Source organism: Mesoplodon mirus, assembly GCF_964341445.2.
Source record: "Mesoplodon mirus genome assembly, chromosome: 4".
Lineage (NCBI taxonomy): Eukaryota > Metazoa > Chordata > Mammalia > Artiodactyla > Ziphiidae > Mesoplodon > Mesoplodon mirus.
This window is the reverse complement of record NC_138979.1, coordinates 47,803,620-47,819,799: the sequence shown is the minus strand read 5'-3', so window position 1 is coordinate 47,819,799 and position 16,180 is coordinate 47,803,620. Positions and strand designations below refer to the sequence as shown.

General features: G+C 36.7%; 1 protein-coding gene across 3 annotated transcripts in view; it reads right to left on the bottom strand.

The window, feature by feature from the left end:
• Positions 1–16,180, bottom strand: part of TCF12 (transcription factor 12) — a 388,587-nt gene that overhangs the window by 228,348 nt on the left and 144,059 nt on the right. For all 3 annotated transcript variants that reach the window (XM_082616676.1, XM_082616675.1, XM_082616677.1), the window contains one exon: positions 6,052–6,125. In XM_082616676.1, coding sequence (XP_082472802.1) covers positions 6,052–6,125 — 74 coding nt within the window. Of the gene's footprint in view, positions 1–6,051; positions 6,126–16,180 lie in introns of those variants that run through there.

The window sequence follows — 16,180 nt, the reverse complement described above, 5'->3', positions numbered from 1 at the left end:
CCTGATCTGGTCTGTCAGGCTGCCATCCACGTGTATTCCTGACAGCTGGTCTGAGAAATGACCACTGCTGGTGCTTTTTAAATAAACTGAACCCTCATATCGCTTCACTGCAACAGGTAGCACAAGTCACACAGTATGTTTACAATGAAAGACCTCAAAACATATCAACTATTTATCCCTTAACAGAAAGTCCCTGAGATTATTTTGTGCTGAGTCATACACAGCAGCTAAGCTAAGTATTTTAAAGCCAACTCATCACCACATAACTGGTTTTCCCCTTCTCCACTAATAGGCCTAAGTCCGGAACTTCAGTAAGGTAGTTATTATTAGTATCCACCACCTCCGGCCCCCACAACCAGTGCAAAAGGGAAAAGAAAAAAAATGTTTGAGGCAAAGAGAAGCAACGTGCCTAGAGTCATACAGCTAAGAAATAGGAGTGCCAGAAACAGCACAGGCATCTTGATTTCAACATTCAAGCTCTTAAATTCTACACTATGCTGCCTCACAAAACACTATACTTGCCAGGCAAATTTTTTAAAAAATCAAATAATGTCCAATGCCCTCTTTATCAATTGCAGATCCTCTTTCTTTTTTCACCTTTGTCCTCTCTCTCCTCCTTCAGTATATGGCAGAAAATTTAAGACAATTCTTTGAGTTGGGAAATTCTAAGGTAAGGGGGTTAAAAATACTAGCACAGAATTCAGAATATGTGAGTTCTAGGCCAGCGTCTGTCATTAACTAGGCAAACCTTCTGGCCAAATCTCATGTGTATTTTGTATCAACAGCACACATCTCAACCTAGCCAAATCTCATACTCTCTTAAGTTTCCTCCTCTACGAACTAAAAGGACTGGATATAAATAAAACACCTTCTAGTTTTGAAAATTCTTCTAGCTTTCAAAATTTGAATATTGAAAAATGGGGAGGGAAGGAAGAACACCACGAGCAAGATTGTTTCATTCTGCAAACCATATTATAAAGAGAAGCGGGAGCTTCCCATGTGGCGCAGTGGTTGAGGGGTCCACCTGCCGATGCAGGGGACACGGGTTCGTGCCCCGGTCCGGGAGGATCCCACATGCCATGGAGCGGCTGGGCCCGTGAGCCATGGCCGCTGAGCCTGCACGCCCAGAGCCTGTGCTCTGCAACGGGAGAGGCCACAACAGTGAGAGGCCAGCGTATTGCAAAAAAAATAAAAATAAAAAATAAATAAAATAAAGAGAAGGGAAAACCATGGTAGAAATTTAGCAATTAGAAAAAATAAGCACTCAAACTCTACTCAATTGAATGCTGTTTCTTTTCCAAAAATAACTACCACAATGGGTTATATGTAACCTGAAAATACTTATATTAAACTGCCAACTCCTGGGCATTGATGGTACCTATAAATATAATTTCTATTAGTGGTTACCTACCAGTGAACTCATACCTTTTAAATTAAGGAATGCAAAACTCTGTATTGTAGGAAAGAGTATCAACAGAATGACTTCTCTTTCCTATGAGCCCTCTCATAACCCCTTGCCCAGGGTATAAACTGCAACGGTACTTCGGCACTGTGAGCTTGGCCTAGGTTGGGTAGCAGAGCTTAAAAGGGCAGGAAAACCAAGATGACATGGCCCCTTGGAATTTCCGTAAACTAAAATGATCAGACAACATTTTTGAAACAGAATTTGTACATGAGGAAATATAAGCATGAAAATACATAATAAAATATTAGATATTTGGAGAAAATAATAATGGTGGTAATAATAGTAACAGCAGCTTTCATTTATTGTATCAATAAATGAAATACTTCATAGCTATTATTATACTCCATCTTTACCAAAATCCTACAAAGTATCTGTAAGATTATCATAATTATAGAGATTAGAAACCTGAGGCACAAAGAGGTTATGTAATTTGTCCAAGGTCACAGAGCACAACTCTTCAGAGGCTGTGATCTTAAATAAAATGCTTCACTAAGCAGTATCATCAATCAGGGCAATAATTTGTAAGCACAGAAGAAAGCCCTATAACCATTAATTAATACCACCACCATCTACTTCAAGCTTCACCACCTTGTATCAATTTCGGTTCTTTCCCCTCCTTGAACTCCAAACGCAATTAATCTAGTATATCTAATGATTCTTCCTCAATTTGATTATACTCAGCAAACACGTACAGAGCATTCATTATATATAAAGCATTATAGAGACAAAAACTTTTATATCAAAGTTTCTCAGAAGACTTCTGCATTCCCAAGAAAGAAATTGAAGGGGAAAGGAAATCAATTTTATTTATGTCCTTTACAAATCTAAAAGAAGTAAAAGTATAGTATTAATAAGCATGACTGAATCAGAAAACAATTCTTATTCATTACACTTAAAATGCAGCACATTTACAAATGTATTCATTCATTTAAATTTGTTACAAATAAATCTAGTTGATAAATTCTGACACATATAAGATTAAAGCCAGCACTTATAGAATACTATGTACCAGACACTGATCTAAGCACTGCCCACTGTACATGTATCTCATTTAATTCTCACAACAACCTTGTAAAGTAATTATTATTATCCCCATTTCACAGATGAGTAAACTGAGGTACAGTAAGTTTAAGTAACTGGACAAGAAGCACATATGCAGTAAGTGGCAGAGCTGGGATTCATCCCAGGTAGTCTGGCCCCAGAGTACGTGCTCTTAATCATTGCCTTCTAAAGAGGGGGGGGTGGATCTGAAACTAGAATAAATCATTAACACTGTAGAAAATAAGAAAAATCATGATATTCTCTGGGCTTTATGCCTGGTTACAAAGGTCAAATATAGAAAACATTCATTTGTAGGAAAGAATAAAAAATAAGGGAAGGAGGGGACAAAGTCATTAATTAATTATACTCTGCCCATGTCTAAATTATCTGAGATTAATCGCTCCTTTCGGTCTTTGGTGCTTTAAATTCAATCACCACTTTCACAAATTTCTGAAAATAGAAGCGCTATTCAATCATGATGATGCTTTTATCTGTTCACGTGTGTGTTTTTGTTCTGCACAGGTGGGGAGCAGGTCAACGGTGCTGTGGGTAGTTCTGATAACCGGAAACTCAACCAACCACCTGTACGCTATGAGGCGACTTTTCTGGTGGATTTGGGAAAAACAGGGAAGACACACTAGAAAGAGCTCTGCTGTAGTGACTTTTCTTACTTCTGAAAATGGGCATAGGGTGAAACACTGAAAAGAAGTTTGTGGGCTCTTAGACACACAATTCCAGTGGAACTCACTTATGCATAAAGGTTACTAGAGCAGAATGGTATCTTCATCAAAATTAAAGTCAGGACCTTTTAGGCACAAAGTATAAAGAGAAAAAATTCTCCTTGAAAAGTTGTTAAATAAATATTGATCTCAACCTTCATGATTCTGTATAGCCAATCTTGTACACTAAAATGTATAGTAATACAGTATTAATAGAGTTCATATGCTAAATACTGCTTTACAGTACTGCAAAAAATTATTCTTTCTCCCTTATTTTTATTTTTTAATTTTTTTTTCCCGGAGCGGGGCATGAATCCGTGTCCCCTGCATCGGCAGGCGGACTCTCAACCACTGCGCCACCAGGAAGCCCCCCATTTTTCAGTTTTTAAATACCTTTTTATCACGACCTACCACAAAAAGTAAAATTAAAAATTTTTCTATCATTAATGTAAAATCAAATTATTTATTAAATGAGATTTTCCGTGATGGAAATGTGTTATTTATACAATATAGTAAAATCTAAATAAATGTCATTCACATAATTTCTACAAAGGCATCTGCAATTTCATTAAAGCTTAAACTGACGTTAATTTTACTAACAATGTGTCAAAACTAGCTTTTAGTCAATATTATTATTTATTTCTAAATTAAAAAAACTAACCATATTAAAATACTAAGGAGAATGAAATACTTTGTTCAACTGAGATTCTTATTAACAAAATTATATCCATCTATACTTATGATTATGAAAAACATGGTCAAGATGGTGAAAGATATTTAATAATAAAACTCAAAAAGTTGACAATCTTCCTATAAAGGAGTGCTGAGGACAGCTTCAAAGATAACCATAAGTGTCTCTCCCTGATGAGAAGGGTTCAGGGGAGAAATAAATGGTTTGAAATTGTAAATAAAATATAACATCTTGACTAACACAGAATCATGACCAGGATAAAGGAAGAAAGTTATTGGAAGAGTAGATTTCACCGGGAACAAAAAGAAAGGAGGGCAGTAAATCACTGTTCTATCAGATCACTCAGTAGACAGGCAGGGAAAAAAATGTGTGTGAATAGTGTGTGCACACGCGCACACGCGTGTGTGTGTGCGTGTGTATGGCTGTATGGGATATCTTGAGATTAATCTGGATTTTTATAATAGAAAACTACTATAAAATCAATTTAACTTTTCACTGTACATAACATACACTGAGAAAACAAATTAAGAATAAAAAACTGTATTTCACATTTGACCTATAGATCAAATAGCAAAAAGAAAAGCAAGATTTGCTTTGAAGTCCATCTCTAAAGGTAAACTTAATTTCAGGAACATGAAATATATAAATGTTTGGATATATTATTATGGTCTCTTCTCCTAAAATCCTATCCAGTATTAAAGTAGAAAAACACTGAAAGCTTGAAAGGGAAGTAAGGTACAAAGGCACCATTTAATGTATATTAAGAAATAACATGTTATCACACAGTAACTCAAGGCTCTGAAAGAAAATAATCCAATATCAACTAGTATTGTCCTCTAATATATAAAATCCCTACTTCAAAATCGAAACAGGAAACCTATCTTTCCTATTCACAATATTATTCAAAAAATAAAAAAATTTTAAAGGTGGAAGGAAATTTGGGTATCAACGAGTTTACCCACAAGATAAAATATCACGTCCAAGATTAAGTAGCAAGTTCAAAGTAGTGTCAATAGTAGATCCTGTGATACCCAGGACAGTGCTGTTTATATTACAACTCAGCTTTCACAGCACTGATTTGAGAGAAGGAAACACTAAAACCCATGTTTAACAGTCTCTCTCTACAGTTTCCTGGATTCCACAGGACTATCCCAGTTCTTCTCCGAAGTATTTAAAATAAATTAAACATATTTACAGCCAAATATAATAGCAAAACCACATATTTTAGTAAGTATTTTCACTCAGCATTTTTCAATGCAAAACAGTAACCCATATGGAGACTATGAATTCCAATCACATTATTCAGGTTTTCTTCCACCTAAACCAATTTGCTTCTAGAGTTAAGTGCCCATAAATTTTATGCTTGTCTATTATCTCTTGGTTATTTCTGAGAGAAATAAATAGTTCATTATTCATTCAAAGTATGACCTTTTGGAAAAGGTAGCTCTTAACCTCATCAATTTACTGCAGAATCTGGGAGCACAGCATTTAATTTTATTGTCAATTCTTTGGTCTAATTTTCAGTCTCTCAGTCTCATTTTTTAAAGTTTTGGGGAATTTTTTTGTTCTTTTAATCTCTGGAAAAGGCCCTAAACTTTTAACCTTTCATTGTATAGCATGTTACCTTGGTCCTATTTTCTCTTAACTGTCAACCAAGAAATGTCATCTGTTGTATCTGTTTTGATATGCTTTCAAGAGACAGGGTTATAGAATCCCTGATACAAATCGCTGATGACTACTGTAGCAAGAACGTGAAAGGGGAGACTAGAAGCTGGTCATCTGAGAGCTCTCAAGGCAAATAAACAATACAAGAAGAAAAATGACTATGTTTAGAGATTACTTAGTGAGGCATTCCAAGCTCTTCCAACTTTAGTAAAGGGTATTACAAGTAGTTGAGGTGTAGAAATAACATCAAGAATATTTCTTTCATTGTAGGACATAAAATGAACTCCCATAGTATGACAGTTAAGGGAAAGAATTAAAGCTACTATGAAGGTACTGGGTATTCTAATATAGTCCCATAAAATACATTAATCTTCACTTCTCTTAGGAAATAGAACTCACATATGAAAGAACTTACTTATTCTGCCAAATTATCTTTACAATTTTAATCAAGGGTTGATGAGCAAACTTACTCTAGATGAGTCATAAGAGGGGCTTGGTTGACCACTTGTTCCCCAGGATGTCGTACCTCCTCGTTCATCCATACCTAAGGAGAGAAGAAAGTAAACAATATAAATCCAAGAGGATACAATGATGGGTTTTGTTTGGTATAGCAGATAATACAATTCAGTCAGTGGTATCTGCATTTGATTGGAACTGGCTGTGTATCAATCCCTGCCTCAGAAACCTGCAGAAATAAGTTACTTGGGAGTATCTTTATCACTGCTGTATACAATGCCCTACATACATTGCCAATGTAGGTCTTTGGAGATTTTTGAACAGAGCATAATCTAGGTCTCTCTACCTCTGTCTCCACCCACTGCTACTTCTAAGAGTAGATGAATGCCCCACCCCCAACTTTCTAAAGTTTAGTACTGCCTCCATGAATATACAAAGTGAATAAGGGTTAGAAAATGAAGCAAGTCAAACAAGTGCTCAAGTTAATAAAACTGGTTTCTATCAAAGCACTGAGTAGCTATTCTTAACTGAAGACATCAAACTAAATCAAACTATATCAAACCATATCAAATCAACATTAATTATATCAAAACTAATCAAAATGATGTGACAACTCATCCTAATAAAATCTCCTCCAAAATCTGATTCTAAATGAGTAGATCTACTCCTAAGAAAATTGCAAAGGAAGACTCAATGTGACAAGGATAAATTACCATTAACAACAAAACAATTCACTATCCTCCTTAATGTACCTTCTGAAGCTTTGGCTCCATTATTTTCACCTTCCAATCAATCCCCAGAAAAATCTGAAAGAGTTGGAGATCTCTCAATCCAGCCATTTCTCCCTTTTCTGTTTTGAAGACCAGCCTTTCTCATCCTTGACTCCTAACAGGGTACACTTTCCCAACCCCTTCTGAGATTCTTTCTATGATGAAATACAAATGGTTGACTTTTTTTGTTTCATTCTTGCATGAGAAAACTCTAGATGTTACAAAAACTACATTCTGTTAAGTTTAGAACCTCTTTTTATTCAAAAAAATTCCGTGAAGTCTTCTGTGATTTAGATGAGAAGTGGTCTGTACTAAGTTAAATGCTACAAATTCTCCAATAACTAGCCACGATTCCCAAGGCTTTTTCATAGGGACCGAATTGCCAATTGAAGGACTAGGTGACAAAAGCAAGGAAAGGAAGTCAGTACCCAAAGTAAAATACACTAATTACTAATTCAGTTAGTAGGACCCTAATTTATTCTTTTTATGAATCTGTACTTCCTATATCAAAAACAGTACAGAGAAAAGATGGGTACTATAAACAACACACTAGGCACAATTTCAAATGAATCAGAAGCTTTAAAAACACACAGATTATATGTAAAAACAAAACAAAACAAAAACCAAAAACAACAACGACAAAAAAGTGTTTCTGTTTTGTTCATTCTTGGAGAATTCTTATTAAAATTCTAGATTTAAGAAAGATTCTACAAGTCTGGGGAGTATCGTAAAAACACACTTTGTTACTAAATATTTCTCCAGTATCCAGTTACCTGTGGTCTATTTTCCAAGCATTTTCTTTGCAATCAACACTGTAGAATAGCAGATAGGATTCCAGTGAGACCCAATCCAAGACAAAGACTACCATCAATCTACAAAATCCGTTAATATAAAGCTACTTACGAAGCTGCAAATAATTTTAGGAAAAGTTTTATTTAAAAAGATCATACTTTCCATTTGTAACTTTTTTTCTAAATGAGTTAATTTTTTAAAATCATGTATCCAAAGTAAAATGCAAAAGTAAATTGGCTCCTGAAAGCAGGGTCTCAAATATTTGCACACCCATGTTCATAGCAGCATTATTTACAATAGCCAAAATGTAGAAGTGACTTCAATGTCCATTGACAAATGAATGGATAAACAAAATGTGGTATATACCTACAAAAGAATATTATTCAGCTTCAAAAGGGAAAGAAATTCTTACACATGCTACAACCTGAGGACATTATGTTAAGTGAAATAAGCTAATCACAAAAGGACAAATAGTATATGGTTCCACTTATATGAGGTACCTAGAGTAGACAAATCCATAAAAAGCAGAATGGTAGGCCGGAGGGTGGGAAGTAAACATAACTTTCATTGATTTAGAACATACAGTGCAAACTTATTTTGATGATCCTATTTCTAATGAAAATAATTCATTTTATGACTCTGAATTGTCTTTTATCAAATAATTAATAAATATGGGGGCTATGTGTTATTTTAAATACATTTGTAAAAGAAAATATATGGGTGCCTGCTACAGAAAACATCTCAGACAAATTTTTAAGTGATAAATGAAATTCTGTGAAAACACATACTTAATTCTCATCAAGTGACACTAATTACTTCCACAACATGAAAGAGCAAAGATTAATTAAATAAAATGGTTATTAATTAAGCCACCAACTAAAGAGTGCTACATACCAACGATACAAGACATGTAGAGGGCTCAAAGGATGCTATAGTATAAGAAGGATCTGGCTAGGGTTTAAACTCAGAGCTCTACAGCTTTATTGTTAATGTATCTAGACTCTGAGCAGAAGATCGTGGCTGGCACTGACAAAGGCAAGAGTCATCCTTTAGCATCAACAACTCCTTTCTGCTCAACACAATGGCTGTACAAACATAGAAATATGACAGGAGTAATAAACTTTCCAAAGCTTCAGCCACAAGACCAAGGCAACCAGGAAAAAAGAAATTACACACAGAAAATAAACAATACAGAAATTATACAAATTGATCAAAATCTGAAAAACTATTTATCAACAAGAAAATATACCACAGTTGCAAAACAGTAATTAGGAGGAAAACATTTCGCTTAAGATATGTCTGAACCACCACTGCCATATATTTTTCTTCCCTTCCTCTTTCTAGTCTACACATGCCAATGCAACAAGGTTTGAGATGCTAGTGCCGCAACTTACAGATTAAAAATGGTAGATGTAACAGAAAGTTTAGGAAGAATTAAGTAGTAGAAACACTTCTGAGTCTTGCTGAACTTTCTAACTAATCTATTTCTCTGCAACAAAATTAAAAGGATTAACCAATAATTTAACTAATATAGAGATTTAAATGATAATTTTTTAATCTTTTATATACAGAATCTCTTAAGTACCTGCTTTTCTGAATGGAACCAATTAAAATCCAATACATATTTTGATTCCATGTGCCTCATTTTAAAAGGCTTAATATTTTATTTAACATTTTTCAGTAAAGAACAAACATTAAATTTTAGACCGTATATCTAAAAACACTGGTTTGTGAATTCAATGGAACAATCTGCTTCCTTCTCTTGTGAAACATTTAATAGGAAAAGTAACTGAAAGCAAATCATAAATTACTACACATACAGGCACTTCCCTAAGAGGCTGGGAGCCTGAAGAAGGAATACAAGGTGTAACCAAGTTTTTGAGATGTCAGAGAGCAAGACTCTTGGAGGAGCAAGTAAACTTAGCCAAGTAAAACATCTAGCATTACTTTCTTTCCTATGAAGGACTCAGGTACTACTTTGCCTGCCTCCTCTCTACTGCCACCATCTTTTTTGACTGAAAGTGCTCTCTTTCTTGAATCGATATAAAATTATCTCACAGCTTCTATCCTACTACTTCTTTCATTCTCCTAGCACAAAATTCCTGAGACTTCTCTAGGTTTTTAGCCATTAGCAAAAACTGCAAACATTTTTTGGGGGTAGTGACTTTTCTATATCCTATACACCTGTTCCACACTGCCCCCCACCAATCTGGGCCCCCAGGGGCTCAAAAACAGCACAGGGTTTGTGTACATGACACATTATTCAAGCTTTGGTGAGGCTCAGACAAGACCTACCTGGAGGTAAAAGGGGTGAATGAGGAGTAAAGCTGCTGACCAGCTCCTTCTCTCCCACCTGCTACCACCAGCCCTATCACCAAAGACTCTGTCACCCTAGACTACAAGGAGGGTGAAGGGAGAAACACGTCTGGAATTGGAAAATATTTCAGGTACTGGTGGGGAGTCTAGAGAGCAGAGAAGTAATGAAAGGGAAAGCCGGGTGAGGGATACACAAAATCAAGAGAAGAGTAGTTAGGATATCCCTGCAGCAAAGCTATAAGAAAAACAAGTCAGGGCTTCCCTGGTAGTGCAGTGGTTGAGAATCCTCTTGCCAATGCAGGGGACACAGGTTTGAGCCCTGGTCCGGTAAGATCCCACATGCTGCAGAGCAACTAAGCCCGTGTGCCACAACTACTGAGCCTGCACTCTAGAGACCGAGAGCCACAACTACTAAGCCCGCAAGCCACAACTACTGAAGCCCATGCGCCTACAGCCCGCACACAGCAAGAGAACCCACTACAATGAGAAGCCCGTGCACTGCAACAAAGAGCAGCCCCCACTCGCCACAACTAGAGAAACCCTGTGCACAGCAACGAGGACCCAATACAGCCAAAAATAAATTAAAAAAAAAAAAAAAAAAAAAGCTTTTCAGAAAAACAAGTCAATACAGCCACTTTGCTTTGTATTATGCCCGAGAGTTATTCCTTGTGGAAAAGGGACATATATAAAGCTGGGAGAAAGAGCACAGCGGATTGTATACCTCTCTTTCTCTCTGTCTCTTTCTCTCTTTCATACACACACACAGCTTTTGGTAGCAGTGAAATCAAGTTTTTATTCTAGCAAATAAAATGTACTTCAAAAATATCAAATCCCAACACTGTTATAAATAAGGAAAAGATAATATACTTTGCAGGATTGCCATCTGCTATAGGATGATTCAATAGATAATTTGATAAAAGAAATCTGATTGGAGATAGCTATGTCAGATAACCAAAGCTATGGATGTGTCTCTTCAGTAGTTTCTTCACTCAATTTTATTTGTCGGGTAATGATATTCCTTTAGATCAGACTCAAAGGCTGCAATCAATTATAAAACAATATACACCTAAAAACCCACCACCACCATTTTTTATTATATTTCTCAAATTTTAGATACTTATGAAATAAATCTACCGATGTGTTTTTCCAGAAATTCACTGTGAAACAGAATCAATTAGAATATAAAAGCAAATCCTTTGTTTTTATGCTACACATTAACGAAAAACAAAACAGAAAAGCTATGGAAATGTTGAAATTGTAAGGAAATATAAGACCTGCTGCTTCATATGAAGTACATAACATTGGTTACAAAAATTTTCTTTTTACTAAAAAAATTGAGATTCTGTAAAATGAACTGTCAAATTAAAAAGTTTGACTCTTTTTAAAGTATGTAAGAAAATACGACCAGTAAAAAGATTAAAAGGAATCACCTTTTTAGGTCATCTTTAAAATTAATCACAATTTCTATTTGGAATTGATGAGAACTAAGACTTTAAAAGTAGGGATATTCTAGTGCCAAAGTACACTAGAATAAGATAATTAAACATGACTAATTTCAAGAAAATGACTAATTTTGAAATTAACTTCCAAACAGTGATTTCACTATGCTATTTTTATTAGCCACATCACTCTATATAAATGTCCTGTAAATATACAATTAAACAGGACATTCTAGTGATTTAATCAATGAAGTAAGAGTAGAAGGTCAAAAGGAAATGGCAGGTCTATCTGTTTAGGAAAAATAAAAAACTGCCTAATGACCAGGGATTGAAACTAAGTTCTCAAAGGGCAAGCAGGTATTTTGTACCACCTTGAGAACTATCTATGTAGTGACCTGGTATATTGAGGATTTGCTCTGATTGTCTGAAGAGACATTCTAATAACCCTGTCAAAGCTCCTGAGCCATCTCCAAGCCTCCCCTAAACTATCTGGCTGTCAAATTTCTGGAGACAAGAAAAGGCCCACCCAGTGCACCTAAAAGCAACTGCCATACTCCTCTGGAATCTAAACAACAAAGTCCTGCACCTAAACAACAATGCCAGATGTTTTCTTCCACAGAGGCACTAAAGAAGTCCACTCTAAAAAAAGCTTGATGCAGGCTTCCCTGGTGGTGCAGTGGTTGAGAGTCCGCCTGCCGATGCAGGCGACGAGGGTTCGTGCCCCGGTCCGGGAGGATCCCGCATGCCACAGAGCGGCTGGGCCCGTGAGCCATGGCCCCTGAGCCTGCGCGTCCGGAGCCTGTGCTCCACAGCAGGAGAGGCCACAATGGTGAGAGGCCCGCGTACCGCAAAAAAAAAAAAGAAAGAAAGAAAGAAAAACGCTTGATGCCTCTTCTCCAACTCTGAATAAGTCTCAGCAAAAAATGTCCCTATTCAGTCTCTCAATGATACAATCCCATTAGATTTACTTTATAAACATTTTCAAAATCTGACTATGACTCACTATTTTTATTTTATTTTATTTTATATTTATTTATTTACTTGGCTGCACTGGGTCATTGGTTGCAGCACATGGGATCTTCGTTGTGGCATGTGGGATTTAGTACCCTGACCAGGGATGGAACCCAAGCTCCCTGTGTTGGGAGGGCAGAGTCTTAACTGCTGGACCACCTGGGAAGTGCCTGACTCACTATTTTTAACATGATCATTTTAGTCTGAGCCACCATCACCTCTGTATTATGGCAATAGCCTCTTAAAGAGTCTCCCTGCTTCTTGCCCCTGTGACAGTGTGTATACTCTACATAGGAACTAGAATGACCTTTTCAAAACAACTCAAATCCTGTCAATCCTATGCTCAAAATCTACCCATCTCATTCAGTATTAAATCCACTGGTCTACAGTGTTTCATGGGTTCCACCTCCCACCTCTCTGACTTCATCTCCTACTATTCATTCTCTTAGATCACTCTTTTTCAACTACATGGACTCCTGTTTTTGCTCTAACACGCTGAGCATGCTTCCTCCTTAGGGCCTTGCCACTTGCCCTCTTCATAAAATGCTTCCTCCAGATATCTGAAAGGTTTGTTCCCCTAATTTCCTTCAGGTCTCTCTATTCAAATATCATGCTATGGGGGGATGTTTACAATCGGTTTTTCCCCCCAGTAGACTGAAAGATCCAGGAAAACAAGAGTGTAGTCTGTTTTGTTCAATATTTTATGTTTGTTGCCTGTAACAATGCCTGACACACAGTAGGCATTAATAAATATTTGTGGAAGAAATAAATGTATAAAGTGGAAATAATACATTCAGTTTAATATAAGTGGGGCTGAAACTGGTTCCCTATTTGTTAGTTTACCATTCTTCTTTAGAAATAATCTAAACCAATGTTCTAAATAAATGAATAGTAGTTTAAAAATTCCAATGAGAAACAGACTATAAATGACTCTATGAACTAGACAAGTAACTACCCCCAAAGAGCAAACATTATTTAAAAAGTGTTAGAGAAACCTAAATCCTCACTAGGCTTGGTGGCTAAACCACACACAGACATTCAATATCACAGCTTTGAAATAACCTCATTACATGTCCTAAGAAAAACCACTTTGTATTCACTATAGTACAGCCTAATGTACACTGCTATAAAAGGTACTCTAAATAAAAAATGTTCCAGAAGTTTCATGTAGTCAGCATGATGTTGGGATATTTACAAATGTGGTTAGAAATGCAATAATCTCTTAAATTTGTTCTTTTTGTTGTTGTTGTTGTACGCGGGCCTCTCACTGTTGTGACCTCTCCCGCTGAGGAGCACAGGCTCCAGATGCGCAGGCTCAGCGGCCATGGCTCACGGGCCCAGCCGCTCCGTGGCATGTGGGATCTTCCCGGAGTGGGGCACGAACCCGTGTCCCCTGCATCAGCAGGCGGACTCTCAACTACTGCGCCACCAGGGAAGCCCTAATTTCTTAAATTTGGTAACACATCTTTCATATTCCCTTAACCACTCAGTTACCCATTGTATTAATTTCTGCCTTGGCAATATTTTGAGTAACTATCCCTTGCTCTGATTCAGGTCCTGTGTATTGCTTATTCTTCTATTATGTTCCATGCCAATCCGCAGTTAACATTGCCAGCACAATTATCTTGCCATAAATACAAGTTGGATCACATCCATTCACTTTCAAATATGATCCTCTGCTGCCTCAGGAATAACACTCACACTCCTGAGCGTGGCATTCTTCATGGTGGCCTCAATCTACTTTTTTCAGCTTCAACACATACTATATTTCTCAGAAAACTCAATGCTCAGGATTCCCTGGCGGCACAGTGGTTAAGAACCTGCTTGCCAGTGCAGGGGACACGGGTTCGAGCCCTGGTCCAGGAAGATCCCACATGCTGCAGAGCAACTAAGCCAGTGTGCCACAACTACTGAGCCAGCGCTCTAGAGCCTGTGAGCCACAACTACTGAGCCTGCGCTCTAGAGCCTGTGAGCCACAACTACTGAGCCTCTGTGCCACAACTACTGAAGCCCACGCATCTAGAGCCTGTGCTCCACAACAAGAAAGCCCGTGCACAGCAACAAAGAAAGACCCAATGCAACCAAAAATAAATAATGAATAAATAAATAAAAATTTAAAAAAAGAAAACTCAATGCTCCAGCCTCATCAAGACATTAGTCACTCCCCAAACATGCCAAGCCTTGTCACACATTCATATTCTACTCCTATTGCTTCCTAGTCCTAGAATATCCTCCCTTATCTTTTCCTCCACCTGAGTTTCTAATTTTGAATCAGTCTAAGATCGAATGTCCTCTCTTCTGAGAAGTGTTCTCCATCAACTAAGTCAATATTAATCACACTTCTTCAGAAAGTAATTTGCACTTATTTTGTCTTCAACATTGACAGTTATTTTTCACATATACCCTACCAATAAAACTTTATAACAGGGAACATACCTTGTTCATCTCTACGTACTTCTGGTACTTCGCAGAAGTGTGGTATTTTGCATTCAAATGTCTACTAAGTGGTTAAGGCACATATAAAATTAGGGCATTCACATGACAGTCCATCATAAGAATTCAGTTAACTAGAGATGGGTTAAAAAAAGAAATTCAAAGTAGAAGAGGGATGTCTAGCAATCTAAGTAGATCTCCAAGAATTAGTAAAATAATAATTATTATTATTTTTAAAGTATTATTTTTAAAAAGTATTATTTTTTAAAGCAGATTGCAAATATGCTGGAGGCAATCTCAAAACTGAACTAGTGAGTTCAGCTTCCAACATGATGTACTATGCTCCTACGGACAGCTACTATAAATTCTGGAGAAAAAATATAAATATAAAACAAACTACATAAAGACTCCACCTTAAGAGTAAACCTAAAGGGTCTACCAGGAGAATGAACAAAACCAGGCTGATTTTGGATGGGAATATAAACTTGGAAGAAGAGACCAGAATGAGTTTCTCCTTTTAACAGTTTTAGGGATCAGCACAGGTGAGTTTCCCATTTTAAAGCTTCATCCCACAGGTAAGCAGCAGCCACAGCATGCAGGAACTAAAATTCCAATAGAAAACTTACTATCTTTCTGGATAGAAGAAAAACAGGAAAGAGCAGGACAACCATAATCACCAGAAAGTAAGGACAGAATCCCCAAAAGGAGAGAGGCAGAAAAGATGAGTCCCAAATTTTGGGCACATCTCTGCTCAAGTCTTTGGATGAGCCCTGATGTACACATTCAAAGGGCAGTTTGCAGTTGAGGCTGAAAGAATCAAATCAAATTGAGATTTGAGCAGCTGCTAACCTCAGGCAAGATAGAGTTTTCACTCTGAGTCTGATCCAATTAATGGCTCACTAAAACACAGAAATCAAAACTCTTTGGAGGAACATAAAAGAAACCAAAATTTCCACAAATAACATATCTTTAACACAAGCCAAAACTCCTTGACAATGAAATGTGACCCAATCTCAAAGAAAAAGATAATCAAGAGAGGCCAACTTCAAGATGACCCAGCTACTGAGATTTTCAGACAAGGGCATTAAACCAGCTACCTGACTATACCCAATCAAGTAAAGGACATATGCTTGTAATGAATGAAAAGACTGGAAATCTCACAGAGAAAAAGAAAACACACACACACACACACAAAAAAAAAAAAACAAATGAAAGTTTTAAAAATTAAAATATCTGAAGTCTAAAAAAAAAAATTATTGGATGGGTTTAAGAAAGGAATGGAGATGACAGTAAAGAGTGAATGAATTTGATGACAGATCAACAGAAATAATTCAATTTGACAAAAAATTAAAAGAAAATAAACTGGGTCTTAGAAATCTAAA